General features: G+C 39.2%; 2 protein-coding genes across 5 annotated transcripts in view; one reads left to right on the top strand and one right to left on the bottom strand.

The window, feature by feature from the left end:
- LOC140211202 (protein phosphatase 1M-like) overlaps positions 1 to 6453 on the top strand; it is a 60419-nt gene extending 53966 nt beyond the window's left edge. For 2 of the 4 annotated variants that reach the window (XM_072280793.1, XM_072280792.1), the window contains 2 exons: positions 5073 to 5221; positions 5542 to 6453. In XM_072280793.1, the coding sequence (XP_072136894.1) occupies positions 5073 to 5221; positions 5542 to 5689 (297 nt within the window). In that variant the 3' untranslated portion in view covers positions 5690 to 6453. The remainder of the gene's footprint in view (positions 1 to 5072; positions 5222 to 5541) is intronic. The other 2 variants (XM_072280794.1, XM_072280790.1) reach the window with 1 other exon arrangement.
- A 6449-nt stretch (positions 6454 to 12902) lies between these two features.
- Positions 12903 to 17718, bottom strand: part of wdr82 (WD repeat domain 82) — a 48918-nt gene continuing 44102 nt past the window's right edge. The window contains exon 9 of the mRNA XM_072280789.1: positions 12903 to 16007. Within this exon, the coding sequence (XP_072136890.1) occupies positions 15978 to 16007 (30 nt within the window). The 3' untranslated portion in view covers positions 12903 to 15977. The remainder of the gene's footprint in view (positions 16008 to 17718) is intronic.

Raw genomic sequence — 17718 nt, 5'->3', positions numbered from 1 at the left:
ATAATGGATCCTTTATCATAGCGAAATGCTCAATTTCTGGAAATAGTTTCAGAAATTTCTTTATCCTATCTTGTACACTTTACTCAAAATGTGACTGGATCTGCTCACTGTACTCAAGCAGTGATCTATTTTTTAAGTGACTAGCTTGACTTGCGTGTTCATAATTAATGCTTCATATCATCTATGACCATCAAGCAAGAGGTACAGGAGCCTTAGACTCTTTCTCCCCCACCCTCACCACCACCAGGTTCAAGAACAGTTATACCCTACAATCATCAGGCTCCTGAAACAGTGTGGTAACTTCATACAGAACTGATTTCACAAGTTCAAGACCTCTACAACTTCTGTTCTCTCATTATATACATTTTTAAAGTTTGCATTATTTGTCTTCTTTTGTTTATCAGTCTTTATGTATAGTTCATAAATTCTGTTTTATTTTATTTTCCTCAAGAAAATGAATCTCAACATAGTATGTGGAGACATATATGCATTTTGACAATAAATTTACTTTGAACTTTACTAATGTGTACCCTAAGTTGCATTAACTATTTCAGTTTATGGTGTGATTTGAACATGTAGCTCCTGATCGATTATTTAAGCCACTGGGTGCTCGTCCAGTAACTCAAACATTGTACTAATCCCAAAGGATGGAGTTCTTCAAATGTGATTGGCTTTTGCAAGGCAGCCAACGTATGTTTTTGTTGAGTGAAGTCTAGGTCACTCCAAGCTTTCTTCCCAACCACCAGTATACACAGTTCAAGAATATTGTTAGATGCAGGTCAATCCAAATCCACATAAGACTATTGAGCTTCCATTACACTAATTCCACTTCAGTCTCTCCACGTTCCCATCAATTGAGATGATAGAAATATGGGCTATGAAAAAGGAAAGGTTCGAATGATCTTAAGAGTTGGTCCTACACTGTGCTGTAATGTTCTGTACCAAAAACTTCTAAAGCAGGAAACCATATGAAAAGGCAGTGCACGAGCACAATGAAACTGAACCAATATATTAGGAGCGGAAGCAGTAACATTGCTTCTTTCCCCTTTGCTGAGTTTTGTGGCCTGTAATGTGCTATAGTGTTCTAACTCTTTTCAGATTCTATCACTCATTTACACTAGGACAATTTATAGTGGCTAATTAACTTGCCAACCTGCCCGTCTTTGGGAATGTGGAAATAAAGTGGAGCATTAATGAGAAAATCACACAGGGAGGATGTGCAGACTCCTCACAAGACTGGAAGCCGTGATACAGCAGCTTTATTAGCTACACCATTGCACTGTCCCGAGTTTCATTTAGTCTGAGGCTGCCCCACCTGGTTGCCTGCTTGATCCTGTCATGTGCTAATCTATTTGCTGCTGGTCTGAGCTGCCACTGACAGCAGACTGAGTTGAGGTCACATGCAAATGTCTGCTGCAGTCCGAATTCAGACTGAAACCACAGGACTAGGTAGACATTAGGACAATTTTCCCTCCTGTAAATTCTGCCGCCTTTAACTCCACTTTGGTCATCAAACTGAGCTTTTATTTATTCTACAATTACTTTTAATCTTTTCTTTTTATCTTCCATTATTTTCTTTTTGCCATTTCTCATTCTTATTTCTCTTGCACTCTTGTTTCCATTTCAAGATAGATTGTAACTGTGTTTATGGATTGGAATATTGCGTTTGTGGACTGTGGACTTTTTCAGACTTACGGTTTTTATATATATTTTAATTGCCTGTTTTCTGATTTGTTGTGCAAGGGGAGAGTTTGAGTGTTGATGTTCTGTAACTTGTGTGGGGAATGGGATGCTTGGGGGTCGATGTTCTGTTAGTTATTTGTGCAGGGGTGGGAATGTTCAGTCTGTTCTTGTTCTGTTTTGTGCGGGAGAGGTGGTTTTGGGGTTGATGATTGGTGTACTGTTCTTTTTTGTGCATGGGAGTGGGTTCGAACGACTTTCATGTTCTTTCTTTTGTGGCTATCTAGAGAGATAAATTTTAGTTGCTTTAATAAATAAACCTTTGAACTTTAATTCTTAAAATTCCCTTACCACCTTTCATTTAATCATTTAACTACTCATTTTCATTTTTTAAGTATCATTACAGCTGGAAATCATGCTTCTGATCTCTCGTTTTGTATTCTGATAAGTTCTATTTCCCTTATTTTTGCATTTTTACAATTCTCAGTATTTACTACTTTTCTATATTCTTCCCACTTCACTCCGAAGTAGCCTGCGCTACTTACTGTTCATTTTAAAATGCATTGGTGGAGCACATGTTCAGTAAGATAAGATGTTCAAGTTCATTTACTTTAGCTCGGGTTAAACAGTTGCTCTCATGTGTTTGTGTGCCACCCTGAATATAACAATTGCTTCCCCCGTCTGTATGTGACTGAGTTAGTTCTATTGTGCAATTAAAAAATGGTAGTTAAGATAAACTAACTTTTCTCATCTGCAATCATTTAAATGCTCGCCACAATATTATGGTAGCTTAATGTATGTAGGGGTGTATGTATAAAGGTACTGTATTTATAACTTAGATCTGTACCATGCTGTGATACTGCCCCCTATGGAATTCCATTGGTAAATGTCTTTTAGCAGAGCAAAATAATCCAATTATCTCTTCTTGCTTCTGGCCAGTTTTGGATTGGAATCGTTAATTTATGTCACTTAAGTTTTCACATTTCTATGCCCTGTGCCAAGTGCAATATTTGGGTCACAACTAATCAGCTCTTAAACAGTTAAGGTTTCAGGAGAGGAAATCTTTAGCAGATATGTAATGGATGTAATTTCAAATGTACACAGGCCAGGAGATCATGCTCCACATCTGGTGCTTTATGATAAGAAATCAAGCCTCTGAGCTTCAGATGTCACAGATTAAGTAGACATAGCTATAATTGAACTGAATGCATCAGGCATGAAGAGTGATTTTTGTTTTATTGCTGGCACCAGATTGCAGAGCTGGCATTGGCGACTAGCATGTTATATTTTATGCGTATAATTGATCAAACATAATATTGAAGCTGATTAAAACTTAAGATTTTATGTTAAACATGTCAACAAATTATAACTATGTTAATATGAGCATTTTATTCTTGGGGATTATATTCTCATATCTGAAATTTCCAACTAGTTTAGTGACAACTAGCGATGTGTGTATTGGCCCTTGAACTTTTCCCTTCCTTGGGATCTCTCCACTTCCTCCAACAAATTGTATTTGTCACCGTGTACTATGAGATTCATTTTCTTACAGGCATTTATTTATGTGAACTATATGAGGGGTAATTGATAAGTTTGTGGCCTAAGGTAGAAGGAGTCCATTTTCTAACCTAGCACATTTATTTTTCAACATAGTCCCCTCCTACATTTACACACTTAGTCCAGCGGTCGTGGAGCATACGGACTCCTTCTTTGTAGAAGTTGGCATCTTAGACCTCCAGAAAGTCGTCCACAGAAGGGGTGATTAGTAAGTTCATGGCCTAAGGTAGAAAGAGATGAGTTATACAGCTCTCGTTACATGCACGTGCAGTTCAACTCTTTGAGTGATTATGCAGAAAGTTTGAAGTTAATAACATCTTCTACCTTAAATAAATGTGCCTGGTTTTCTAAAACTGACTCCTCCTACCTTAGGCCATGAACTTATCATAACCGAAGACACCACAACCAACCAATATGCAAAAGAAGGCACACTGCGCAAAGAATACTGAGAACCTGCATTGAAGAATGCTTAAGCAAGTCCATGGTTGTGGACTCATTTTCTGCTGAGGGAGTTAAGTTATCCATGATGATTGTAGGGTAATAACTGTGCCTGAACCTGGTGCTGTGAGACCTAAGGCTCTTGTACCTCCTTCCGGATGGTAACAAATGAGAAGAGAGGGTGGTGCGGGTCCTTGATGAAATTTTGCTTTCTTGTGACAGTGCTCCTTGTAACTCTGCTCAGTGGTGGAGATGGACTGGGCTGCATCTACTATTTTCTGTTCCTGGGCATTGGTGTTTCCATAATACAGCTATTGCTGATGCAGTTAGGATACTCTCCACTGTACATCTGTAAAGTTTGTCAAAGTTTTAGATGACAAACCAATTCTATGCAAATTGTAAGAAAGTAGAGGCCAACCTCACTAACCTTCTATTTATGTAGAAACATAGAAAACAATACAGGCCCTTCAGCCCACAAAGTTGTACCAAACATTTCCCTACCTTAGAAATTACTAGGGTTACCCATAGCCCTCTAATAGAGAGAGTACAGAGAAGATTTACTAGAATGTTACCTGGGTTTCATCACCTAAGTTACAGAGAAAGGTTGAACAAGTTGGGTCTTTATTCTTTGGAACGTAGAAGGTTGAGGGGGGACTTGATAGAGGTATTTAAAATTATGAAGGGGATAGATAGAGTTGACATGGATAGGCTTTTTCCATTGAGAGTGAGGGAGATTCAAACAAGAGGACATGAGTTGAGAGTTAAAGGGCAAAAGTTTAGGGGTAACAAGGGGGAACTCCTTCACTCAGAGTGGTAGCTGTGTGGAATGAGCTTCCAGCAGAAGTGGTTGAGGCAGGTTTGATGTTGTCATTTAAAGTTAAATTGGATAGATATATGGACAGGAAAGGAATGGAGGGTTATGGGCTGAGTGCAGGTCAGTGGGACTAGGTGAGAGTAAGAGTTCGGCATGGACTAGAAGGGCCGAGATCGCCTGTTTCCGTGCTGTAATTGTTATGCGGTTATATGATTATTTTTCTAAGCTCCATATACCTATCCAAAAGTCTCTCAAAAGACCCTATCGTATCCCTCTCCACCACTGTTGCCGGCAGCCCATTCCACGCACTCACCACTCTCTGCGTTTAAAAAAAACAACCTACCCCTAACATCTCCTCTGTACCTACTCCCCTGCACCTTAAACCTGTGCCCTCTTGTGGCAGCTATTTCAGCCCTGGGGAAAAAGCCTCTGACTATCCACATGATCAATTTAATGTCTACAAAGAATAATACAAATTTTAGAAACTGTTGGGAGCAAAATAATGTTTGAAATTACAAAATGTATTATTGCTTACATTACAATTTAAAAACTTTATATTTGTAATTTTTTTAAAAATATAAAGGTGACAGTTTTTGATCTAGGACAACATGAATTTGGACAGACGGATGCTCTGATAATGGCCACTGATGGATTATGGGATGTCATGTCTAATAAAGATGTAGCAGACATCACAGAGAAATTTTTAGATGAACAGAAACAGGACCCTTGCAGGTAAATATTTATTTCTGCTTCTGTAGTTGATTGGGTGCTGTCAGAAAACATTTACCCAGGTTATCCAATCAGATTTTCAAAACATATTCATTATATTCACTATATTCATTACTTGTTCAGTTCCTAGTCTGTATTGAAGTGCTAGGCCAGAAAGAAGGAGTGTGAGGGAGTGAGTGGATTATTCCTTATCACTGGTGAAATCTACTGTGCAATAACTAATCCAGGCATGGTCTAATACAAATTAAGTATGGCTATATCAGAATGAAAAAGAAATGAAAGGGGTGATAGGAAAAAGAACTGACATTATTTGATTTTTCTAGGTACGCAATGCTGGCCCAGTATCTTGTACTTAAGGCAAGAGGTGTTCCACACAGCAATGACTGGATTCTAGAAGATGGCAGCTTTGCCTCACTTGATGACATATCAGTATTTGTGATACCACTCTACCATTTAGGAGGCACAGCATAGCCTTCAACATGAGATCTATGACATCCTTGTGGGTGTTTCAAACTAACTTGAAGAGGATATATCATTGGAGTTGAAAGGAGAGGAAAAAAATCCTTCAACATTCACCTGTGACTCATTTGCTTTCCTGATATCAACCTGATCTGATTCATAATTAGCACCATGGCTCATCTATTGTTTTACTAGCTAAAGGTAATGTGTACTGTTACTAATTCAGAAATACTCTTAACTGTACATCTCATGGCTTCTTGATTCTCATCCCAATCTGGTTCATCATGTCTATTGTCTTCCTAACTGCAATATAGTGAATGGGTAATGTGGAAATGTTAAATGGTACTGATGAGAATTGTTAATAGGAACACTGATTTTTTTTTTTAAACCATTCTAACTCACCATGTGAAAATTATGGACAAAACTGGCCAATTACCACTTCTCTGAAGTCACTGAAAACTAGTTCAACAACTTGTATGAGTGGCCTGTAAAGCAATGTGACTTGAGCTTTATTAATAGAGGCAAATGTCAATATTTTATAATTTAAAATTGCTGAACAGTTTATATATGTACCTAGTTTTTTTTTTAAAAACCTGGTGTTTCAACAGGGAGTCAAACAAAGAGAAATAAAGCCTTGTTTGTACCTTTAGACCAAATTTTCCAATTGTCTGCCAGGGCAGGAAACCACAAAACTTAGTTTTAGCCATTATAGTTGACTGTTTCTGTTATGCTGTCTCTGAAAAAGAATAAATATGATGCAGCATTCTATAATCTAATTTTCTAATTTAGTGTACAATTTAATTTTGATTAACATTTTTGGGACAAGCTGGAATATGAATACCCCTGCAACTGTTCTCTGCCAAGAGTGAGCAAACTGTTCCAACTGTTGAAATGTAATTGCACCCAAAAAGGACTAAGCACAAAAATGAGATTCTCAGAGACTCTGTAGTTTTCTATAATTAGATAAAGAAAATTACATCTAATCTCAAGGTCTAGATAATCACAAATTCTTAGACAGGAGTGCATTATACCTGAACATATCCAGCCTCAAGCATCACATTCTCTATCAATTTTACTATATTAACCATTGTCTGAAATAGGATCCACAGCAACATGACAAATAGTTCCAGTAATGTGATGTTTATGTTCCTGCAGTGGACTTTAGAATGAGGTAGATGAAGTAATTTGAAGCAGTTAGCTTCAAGGTAAAAGATGAAGGATTACTATTTAAAATTAAAGAATAACCAAACACAGTTGGCATGAATTTGATTAGAGAAAGAAATGGCAATCCATGGTTTAATTTTAATGGCAACAAGGGTCGAAGGATTATTGCAAGGCATTTAATAAGGGCAGAATAGAGCAGAAAAAACAAAGACCATTTGTCCAAATTAGTTCAATAGCAGAAGGCAATAGTGGTTGTAGTTAGAAGGCCATTCAGTACTGAGACCTGCAGAACCCAACTTATTGTCTTTCATTGTATATACTACTCATTTAGACTCAAACAATTAAGGCCACAGATTTTTTACAAACAGTTTACATTCCTGAGGGCAGTAGCTCAACCATACCAATGGGGTGTTCACGGGGCAGAGAGGCAGCTGCTAGTCTTGGAGAAGCCTGAAGTCATGCATTTTCAGGGAAAATGAGGCAAGGAGTATTAAATGGCAAGTGTGAAGTGCCAAAGGAGAGGATATTAGGGTATGCACTGCAAATGATTCCTGATGATGGGCCAAAATAGGCCCTATGGTGTATATTTCTGATCTATAGCAGTGTAAAGTGCTTCTGTCCATTTTGAAATCTCAAATTGGCCTTCGTTATTTATTTCTTTTCATTTCCCTTTGTTCTGTTCTTATACCCAACTATCTGGTTTACATTTTTTTTAATTTCACATACCTTCACAGTACTGTGAGACAAAGAAAACAAAGATTGAGAAAAGGGTAGACAATGCTCAACAGGAAATAAGTAAAGACAGTCTGCCTACTCTTAAAAAAAATAGATGCTACATACAAGACCATGTGGGAACAAATTCAAATGAAATTGCAACAACCAGAGTAAGTTTGTGGATGACACGAAGATTGGAGGAGTTGTGGATGGAGCTGTAGGTTGTCGTAGGTTACAAGAGGATAGACAGGATGCAGAGTTGGGCAGAAACGTGGCAGATGGAGTTCAATCCAGATAAGTGTGAGGTCATGCATTTTGGAAGGACAAATCAGAAGGCTGAGTACAGGGTTAATGGCCGGTTACTTACAGAGGGACCTTGGGTTCAAATCCATACATCCCTCAAGGTTGATAGGTAGTTAAGAAGCCTATGGGATGCTAGGCTTCATTAATAGGGGGATTGAGTTCAAGAGTAGAGAGGTCATGTTGCAACTCTACAAATCTCTGGTGAGACCACACTCAAGAGTATTATGTTCAGTTCTGGTCACCTCATTATAGGAAGGATGTGGAAGCTATGGAGAGGGTGCAGAGGAGATTTATCAGGATGTTGCCTGGATTGGAAAACAAGTCTTATGAGGCAAGGTTAGCAGAGTTGGGACTTTTCTGTTCGGAGCATAGAAGGATGACAGGGGACTTGATAGAGGTCTACAAGATTATGGGAGGCATAGATAGGGTGGATAGCCAGTACCTGTTTCCCAGGGCACGAATAGCAAACACCAGAGGGCATATGTACAAAGTTAAGGGAGGGAAGTTTAGGGGTGACATCAGGGGTAATTTTTTTTTACACAGAGGGTTGTGGGTGCCTGGAACGACTTGCCAGGGATGGTAGTGGAGGCTAAAACATTAGCAGTATTTAAGAGCCTCTTGGACAGGCACATGAATGAAAGAAAAATAGAGGGTTACGGGGTAGTGTGGGTTTAGTACATTTTTTTAAAGGAATATATGGGTTGGCACAACATCAAGGGCCGAAGGGCCTGTACTGTGCTGTAGTATTCTAGTGTCTAGTGTCATAGATCTCCAATGTTTCAAAGCAGATATCCAAAGGCAACAGTGACCAATATTACCAAAACCAACCCAAATCTATATGTTTAGTAAAAAATCCCATTATGGCTCCATGTCATGTTCTTTGTCTGAGATATGGGAATTTTGCTAGACAGCCAACCTCCCAGGTAACCATTTCTGCACCAGATGCACCAAGCTGGAGCTCCCTCAATTCCTGTTAAGGAATTGCAGCTGTGCTTGAATGAACTTTGGCTCATACAGGAAACTGGCATAGTGATAGATAGCAGCTACAAAAGGACTATCACCCCTAAGTTGCAGAATGATTGGTGACTGTCAAGAGGAGGAAGGGGAATGGACAGAATACCTCTGAATAAGTATACCACTTTGGATAATTTTTTTTTTGGGGGGGGGAGAAGAAAGAGAGAGAAACAACTTGCCGGGGAAGCTGCAGTGACTGGGTCTCTGGTGCTGTGGCTCAGAAGGGAAGGGTAAAGAAGAGGGCTGCAGCAGTGATAAAGAATTCCATAGTTAAAGTAGACACTTGATTCTGTGGACATGACAGAAACATCCAAACAGTATATTGCCTTCCAAGAATCAGAGTCAGGGACTTCACAGATCAGGCCCGTGGCATTCAAAAATGGGGAAGGTGTGCATCAGAAGTCTTGGTACTTATTGGCACCAAAGATATAGGTAGGAAAACACAGGTGGAGGTAGAGGTCCCAAAAAGAGAATTTTGGGAGCTAGGTAGAAAGTTGAAAAGCAAGACTTCCAGAATAGTAATCTTTGGAGTGCTGTCTGGGCCATGCACCACTGAGGGTGAATGCACGACTCAGGAATTGGTGTAGGGGGCAGGATTTCAGATTTATCGATTATTAGCATCTCTTCTGGGGAAGGTATGACCTGCACAAAAGTTATACCTGAACCAGGAGGGGCAAGATCCTTGCAGCAAATTTGCTAGAACTGGTGGGGTGGGTTAAATTAATTTGGCAGGGGGATGGGAAACAGTGATAGGGCTGAGAACTGGACGGTTGGTATACAATCAGAGGCAGTGTGTAGAAGACTGTCAGGAAGGACAGGCAGATGATAGGGCAAAATTGCAGTCGGTAGGATCAGTTTCAATGCGACAGGGCCAAATACAGGATAGAAGCTGTTATATTTGAATGCACAAAGTATATAGAATAAGGTACATGATCTTGCTCAGCATTTAAAGATTGGCAGGCATGACATTGTGGGCATCACTGAGACATGGCTGAACTAAGATTATAGTTGGGAACTTAACATCCAAGGATACATATAGTTTCAAAAGGACAGGCAGGTAGATGGGGCAGCATGGCTCAATGCCGGAAAAACTTAAATCAAATCCTTACAGGTGACATAAAATTGTAAGTAGAATCATTTGGGGTAGTTACAAAACTGCAAAGGTAAACAGTTAGATACAAGCCTCTGAACAGTAGCCAGGGTATGATCTACAACTTACAATGAGATAGAAATGCATGTCAAAAGGACAATATTATGATCGTCATGGATAGTCAATATGAAGGTAGATTGGCAAAATTCAGGTTGGTGCTGATTTTGGATCCCAGGAGAGAATTTGTAGAATGCATTAGAGCAGTTTGTGGTTGAACCCACTGGGGGATCAGTTATTCTAGATTGCATGTTGTGTAATGAACCAGATTTGATCAGGGAGCTTAAGGGTAAAGGAACTCTTAGGAACAAGTATCATATGTTAGGATTCACCCTGAACTTTGAGAGGGAGAAGCCTCTCTTTATTCCACTGTAATTGGGATACAGTGGAGTAAAAGGAATTATAGCTGCATGAGAGAGGACAGAGTGCCCCCCCCCCCCCCCGTTGGTTGGAAAGGGATACTAGCAGAGATGATGGCAGGACAGCAATGGTTGGAGTTTCTGAGAATAATTAGGAAGGCAGTACGTCCCGAAGTAGTAATCTAAAAGGCATGATGATGTAACCATGGTTGACAAAATAAGTCAAAGCAAAACACGGCATATAATAGAGTAAAAATTAGTGGGAAGTTAAGAGGATTGGGAAGCTTTTAAAAACCCAACAGAAGGCATAAGGCCATAAGGAGAGAAAAATGAAATATGAAGGTAAGCTAGCCAGCAATATTAGAGGATACCAGAAGTTTTTTTTTCCAGATATATATAGACTAAGAGGCAAATGTAGATACTGAACCACTGAAAAACGATGCTGGAGAGCTAGTAGTGGGGGAGACAAGGAAATGGTGTACAAATTGAATAAGCATTTAAGATAGAGGTTGATAGATTCTTCATTCAGTCAGGGCATGAAAGGTTATGGGGAGAAGGCAGGAGAATTGCATCAGTCCTCACAGTGCAAGACACTAGCAGTATGCCAGAAGTTCAAGAATATTAGGGGAGAAAAGTGAGCACAATTGCTAATACTAGGGATTGTGCAGGCATTAGTAATGACCTGCCACGATCAATAGATTCTGGCAGGAGGACTGGAAAATAGCAAAAGTTACTCCATTCTTCAAGATGGAGAAAGGTAAAAGAAAGGAAAATATAAGCCAGGTAGTGGTTGGGAAGATGTTGGAGTTAATTGTTAAGGATGAGGTTTGTGGGATACTTGGCACATGATAAAATAGGCTGTAGTCAGCATAGTTTCCTCAAGGGAAAATCATGATTGACAAATCTGCTGGAATTTTTTAAAGAAATAACAAGCAAAATAGACAAAGGAGAATGTGTTGATTTTGTGTACTTGAACTTTCAGAAAGCCTTTGATAAGATGCCTCATGAGGTTGCTTAGCAAGATAAGAGCCCATGGTATTACAGGAAAGATACTAGAATGGATAGAGCTTTTGTTGATTGGCAGGAAACTAAGAATAGAAATAAAGGGAGCCTTTTCTAATTGGCTGCCAGTGACTAGTGGTGTTCCACAGGGGTCGGTACTGGGACTGCTTTTTACATATTTGTCAATGATTTGAATGACGGAATTGAAGGCTTTGTGGCCAGGTTTGCAAACAATACCAAGATAGGTGGAGGGGCAGGTAGCGTTGAAGGAAGCAGGAAGTCTGAAGGAGGACTTAAACAGATTAGGAGAATGGGAAAAGATGTGGCAGATGAAATATAGTATCAGGAGGTCCATGGTCATATACTTTGATAGAAGAAACATAGACTAAACAGGAATAAAATTCAAAAATCCAAGGTGCAAAGGGACTTTAGAGTTCTCATGCAGGAGTTCCTAAACTTTGTAGGGCGAGTCAGTGGCGAGGAAGGTAAATGCTATATTAGCATTCATTTTGGGAGAACTAAAATATAAAAACAAGGATGTAATGCCGAGGCTTTAGATACCTCACCTGGAGTATTGAAAGCAGATTTGGCCTCCTTATCCGATGTTTTGACATTGGAGGGGGTTCAAAGGAGGTTCGGAAAATTATTCCAGGAATTAAAGATTTATCATACAAGGAACGTTTGACGACTCTGGGTCTTTACTCGCTGGAACTTAGAATAATGGGGTGGGAGGGGCAGATGTTGAAAGGGTGGATGTAGATAGAGTGGATGTGGAGAATATGTTTCCTACAGACCAATGGCTACAACCTCAGGACAGCAGGACATCCATTTAGGATGAAGGGAAATTCCTTGAGGCAAAGAGTGGCGAATCTGTGGAATTCATTGCCGTAGGTGGCTTTGGAGGCCAGGTTACTGAGTGTATTTAAGATGGAGGTTGATAGATTCTTCATAAGTCAGGGCATGAAAGGTTACGGGGAGAAGGCAGGAGAATTGTGCTGAGGGGGAAATAGATCCGCCACGATCAAGTGAGAGAGTATATTTGATGGGCCGAATAGCCTAATTATACAATGTCTTGTGGTCCTAGGAAGAAGTGAGGTGGGGAAGAGAGAATATAAGTACCATTAAATATCCACCGCAAGTGGATAGCGTATGTACTGCTTTGGTTTGACATGGTCCACACAAGGTTAGGTTCCCATTCTTGCTACTAGCCAGTTTAAAATGGATACTGGATCAAGTAGAGTGTCAATGGATTATGGCATACTGCTGAATTCACAGCGAGTACCCGGGGAAAATACAAACACCTAGCAATCTGTTTCCCAAATTAAAAAAAATTATTTCCCTCATTTGTGTACACACCCCATTTCTGGTACAGAGATAATGCACAGGCACGAAGGGGAACAAAATTTAAAATTTTTAAAAAATGTACAATTTGTTTCTATTGTTTCATATCAAATATTTATCTTAATTAAATGAATTACAATTAAGTACAAAAGATCTGGAGAGATAACATCAATACTGAAACTAAATGTTTACCAGTTTAATTTTACCAGTTACAGAGAAACATTTTCAAGTGAGCCTTCTTTCATCCATAGACCAGCATCATACAGTTGTGGACTATGTCAGCATATTTATTTACTACAGTAGCTGCTCATTAATACTTGCATGTACTGAATTAACAAAGGTCCTTGGATATTCTTGAATATCCTTTGTAGCACATATTCTTGAGACAGAGTGGAAAGTGACCTAATCCCCTACCAATAACAAGAAATCGGCAAGAACACCAGGAGGACGTCACCCAGCAATTCTTTACTGTATTTGGGAAGGCCAGGATTCCCAGCTGACAACACAAAATTATATCCAATTGCACACTGCATTATGTGTTCATGATGCAAAAAAAAATGTTCATTTGGAACTGTAAGATATTAAAAGCATGCAGGAAACATGCAAATTAGACTGCTACAGAAAGTTAGGGAACACAATTAACTTTTAAATACCTCTGATATTAAGTAGAGAACAGCTGTGCTGACCTTTAAGTATGGTATATTGATACTGATTTAATTACTACAGGTAATATATTAAATTTAGTAGAAAAATATGTGGAGTAAAACCTAAACCTATTTTCCCCAGACAGTACCAAGGGCTAATTGAAGAAGTCCTACTGGATATTAAAATTTGCACTGAGATATGGAAAGGTATCCCAGAATAATTCCCAATCTGTGAAGAAATTATGTTTAAGGAGCATGATTAGCTCCCATTTAGCCAATGAATGATTCAACAGATCCACAACAGACACAGATACTTTTTTTAAATCAAACCATTGCTGAAGATTTTCACCCAGGGATCAGGCAAGAAATTTTTCTGAACATATTCTACACTACCCTCAGCTGCCCAGATCAGTATTAATTCCACCACTACAGAAACATCTTGTTTTAAACTAGAGTAGTTTAATAATACTCTGACTGGGCAAAGCCCTGGATCACAAAGATCCGATAGCTTTCTAAAGTAATTACTTTTTCACTTGGGTATGGGAAATGGTGCCGAGGTTACAATAGTTAGTTCTTAACCATGTTATAACATCACATATGAACAAACACCTGCATTTTCTTTTTAAATACACAATACACCAATACAAATACTTAATTTTAACAGCAAAACATTGATACAATAATAATATTCAAAATTATAAGAAAACTAAAGAAAAACAATGCTGCAACAGCAAAGGAGATTGGGCTGCACTGGAGGTTAGGACATCAGTCATTATCCATTTATGAATTATGAACAAGCAAAACAGAAATTTTTATAAATGGATATTACAGCTTCCCTTTAACTATCCTATATACAATGTTTATTATCTGTTTTGGACACAGGTTCAGTATTTACAAGACTGCACGTTAGAAGCACCACCAAATGAGAAATTTGTCAACACAATCTCAAGTCAATCACCAAATGATTTTGCAGCAAAGGTTGCTCAAACTAGGTTGGCATTATGGTTCTATTAGGGTTATAAAATATTCAAAACTGTTGGACTCATTTGAAAAGAACTGGTAACAATTTGAACTCTGTTTCTGACAACTTCCCCATTCCAACAGAAACCCCAATTCTTTCCCCATTAATCTTCAAACTGATATTCAACAGCCTCATTAAAATTTCACAGTAGCTTCCAACATCCTTTCTTCGTCAATGTGCCAAACTTAATTACAGAAGAAAAGTTCTTTTCTCACACTAGCTAACGCTATAATTATACCATCATATTGCTTTATATTTGACATTTTCATGTTGATTGATGCTTTTCAGAACTGAAACAAAATCAGTCTTAGGCCATTTAAGTTTTGCCAGAAGAGCAAAAGAGAAGGTGATAATGTTCTAGATAAGTTTCTTTAAAAAAATTCTAATTTCCATCCAAACATGAACTACAAACTAAGCGTTCAACTTTTTAACATCAATCAGACTTTCAGCTTTTGCATAATGTACTATATCATTTTGACTGGAAAAATTGTCTTTGGCACATTAATAAACCAAAAGTATTAAAAACAAGGCCAAGTTACAAAACAGATCTTACAAGTACAGATGCCAGATTGCTGAATTACTTTGTATTTCAAAACTTATGGGGAAGAAACAAAACTGCCGCAATATCTAAAGATAAATAAAAATGTATTAGTAAGCTCAAATGTCATGCCAAATATAAAAATTGTAGAAACACTACACCCCGTTGTATTTACACAATACATCCCAAAGTTGTTTTAAACTTTGTTCTGGATTTAACTTGTTTTGAACTGTACACAAATATACAATATAGTAAAATGGAGATTCATCTGTGTTGAAGACACCAACAAAAGATAGACAAGAAGATCATCGTAAATGAAGCAAGTAAAATTTTTTCCAAAAACAGAACATGTAAATGCTGGAAAGCCGAAGCACAGAAACTTAGGGAAAACTCAAGAGAACAAGTTAATATTTCAGACAAATGACTAATCCAATGAACAACAACTAACCTGAAATATTAACTCCTACCAAAGATCCTACTAGTACTACTGTGTACTTTTCAGTTTTTTTTTCCAATTATTTCAAAAAGCAAGATAATAATTTTAAGTGCATTGCCAGCCTTTAACAATGACACACAAATAGAGTTTTGGCTCTTATAAACCATATAACCAGAATACTTCATTGACATAAATAACTGTAATGGTACTGATCGCCAACATAATCTGGTTAGCTAAGTTCATGCTCTTAGATAACCTGCAAAGGCCCATTTTAAAATATCCATGTTTATACAATAGTTCTAAAATCAAGTGTAACTGGATTTGCCACATGCCCACAAGTTACAGTAAGTTCAAAATCAGACGACGATGCGAGGACAACGAAGACTGGGAAACGCCATCTTCATTTATTTTACTTCCCCTAGAAGAATCTCCACAGGAGGTATCTGTAACCATCATTACCATTACAGATGGTGTATAAGCAAATCGATTTGGCTCATCAGTCCGATCGTTCAAACTCCTCTCTCTATATATAGAGATCTTACAAAAATGTGGACTCAAGCTTTATGGATTCAGTCCATCTATGATTAGTTTATTAAAAATGATTCCAGTGTTTTTCTTCAGTCATCAATTGTGGGTAACCAAAATGCCTGTGAACAAATTAGAACAGTCACCAGATACCAACTTAAAGTGAGTAATGTTTAAAAAAGTTCCCCCGATTACCAAATAATTCCACCAACACTACTTCACGAAAGGTTAAAAGATATTAATGTAGGTTTATGTTGAATATTTACTCCTAGAAATCCTTCATGCTAATTTGTAAAAGAATCTTATACTAATAAGCATCACACCAATAGGGAAACATGAGGAAATCTGCAGATGCTGGAATTTCAAGCAACACATATAAAAGTTGCTAGTGAATGCAGCATCTCTAGGAAGAGGTACAGTCGACATTTCGGGCCGAGACCCTTCATCAGAACTAACTGAAAGAAGAGCTAGTAAGAGATTTGAAAGTGGGAGGGGGAGGGGAGATCCGAAATGATAGAAGACAGGAGGGGGAGGGATGAAGCCAAGAGCTGGACAGTTGATTGGCAAAAGCGATATGAGAGGATCACAGGACAGGAGGCCCAGGGAGAAAGAAAAGGGGGAGTGGGGGAACCAGAGGATGGGCAAGGGGTATAGTGAAGGGGGCAGAGGGCCAAAATGGAGAGAGAGAAAAAGAATGTGTGTATATAAATAAATAACGGATGGGGTACGAGGGGGAGGTGGGCATTAGCAGAAGTTTGAGAAGTCAATGTTCATGCCATCAGGTTGGAAGCTAACCAAACGGAATATAAGGTGTTGTTCCTCCAACCTGAGTGTGGCTTCATCTTTACAGTAGAGGAGGTCGTGGATAGACAGGTCAGAATGGGAATGGGACATGGAATTAAAATGTGTGGCCACTGGAAGATCCTCCTTACTCTGGCGGACAGAGAGTAGGTGTTCAGCGAAACGATCTCCCAGACTGCGTCAGGTCTCGCCAGTATATAAAAGGCCACATCGGGACCACCAGACGCAGTATATCACCCCAGCTGACTTACAGGTGAAGTGTTGCCTCACCTGGAAGGACTGGCTGGGGCCCTGGATGGTGGTAAGGGAGGAAGTATAAGGGTATGTGTAGCACTTGTTCCGCTTACAAGGATAAGTGCCAGGAGGGAGATCGGTGGGGAGGGATGGGTGGAGGGACGAATGGACAAGGGAGCGATCCTTGCAGGAAGTGGGGGGAGGGGAGGGAAAGACGTGCTTAGCAGTGGGATCGTGTTGGAGGTGGTGGAAGTTACGGCGAATTATATGTTGGACCCAGAGGCTGGTGGGGTGGTAGGTGAGGACAAGGGGAACCCTATTCCTAGTGGGGTGGCGGGAGGATACTGTAAAGATGAATCCACACTCAGGTTGGAGGAACACCACCTTACATTCCGTCTGGGTAGCCTCCAACCTGATGGCATGACCATTGACTTCTCAAACTTCCGCTAATGCCCCACCTCCCCCTCGTACCCCATCTGTTATTTATTTATATACACACATTCTTTTTTCTCTCTCTCCTTTTTCGCACTCATTCCCCTCACTATACCCCTTGCCTATCCCTCTTTTCTTTCTCCCCAGGCCTCCTGTCCCATGATCTTCCCATATCCCTTTTGCCAATCAACTGTCCAGCTCTTGGCTCCATCCCTCCCCCTCCCACTTTCAAATCTCTTACTAGTTCTTCTTTCAGTTAGTGCTGACGAAGGGTCTTGGCCCAAAACGTCGACTGTACCTCTTCCTAGAGATGCTGCCTAGAATGAATAATTCTTCATTTGCAAAATAGCTCACAAGGGGAAATAG

This window comes from Mobula birostris, chromosome 16 (assembly GCF_030028105.1).
Source record: "Mobula birostris isolate sMobBir1 chromosome 16, sMobBir1.hap1, whole genome shotgun sequence".
NCBI classification, from domain to species: domain Eukaryota; kingdom Metazoa; phylum Chordata; class Chondrichthyes; order Myliobatiformes; family Myliobatidae; genus Mobula; species Mobula birostris.
This window is presented reverse-complemented; position numbering and strand designations above follow the sequence as displayed.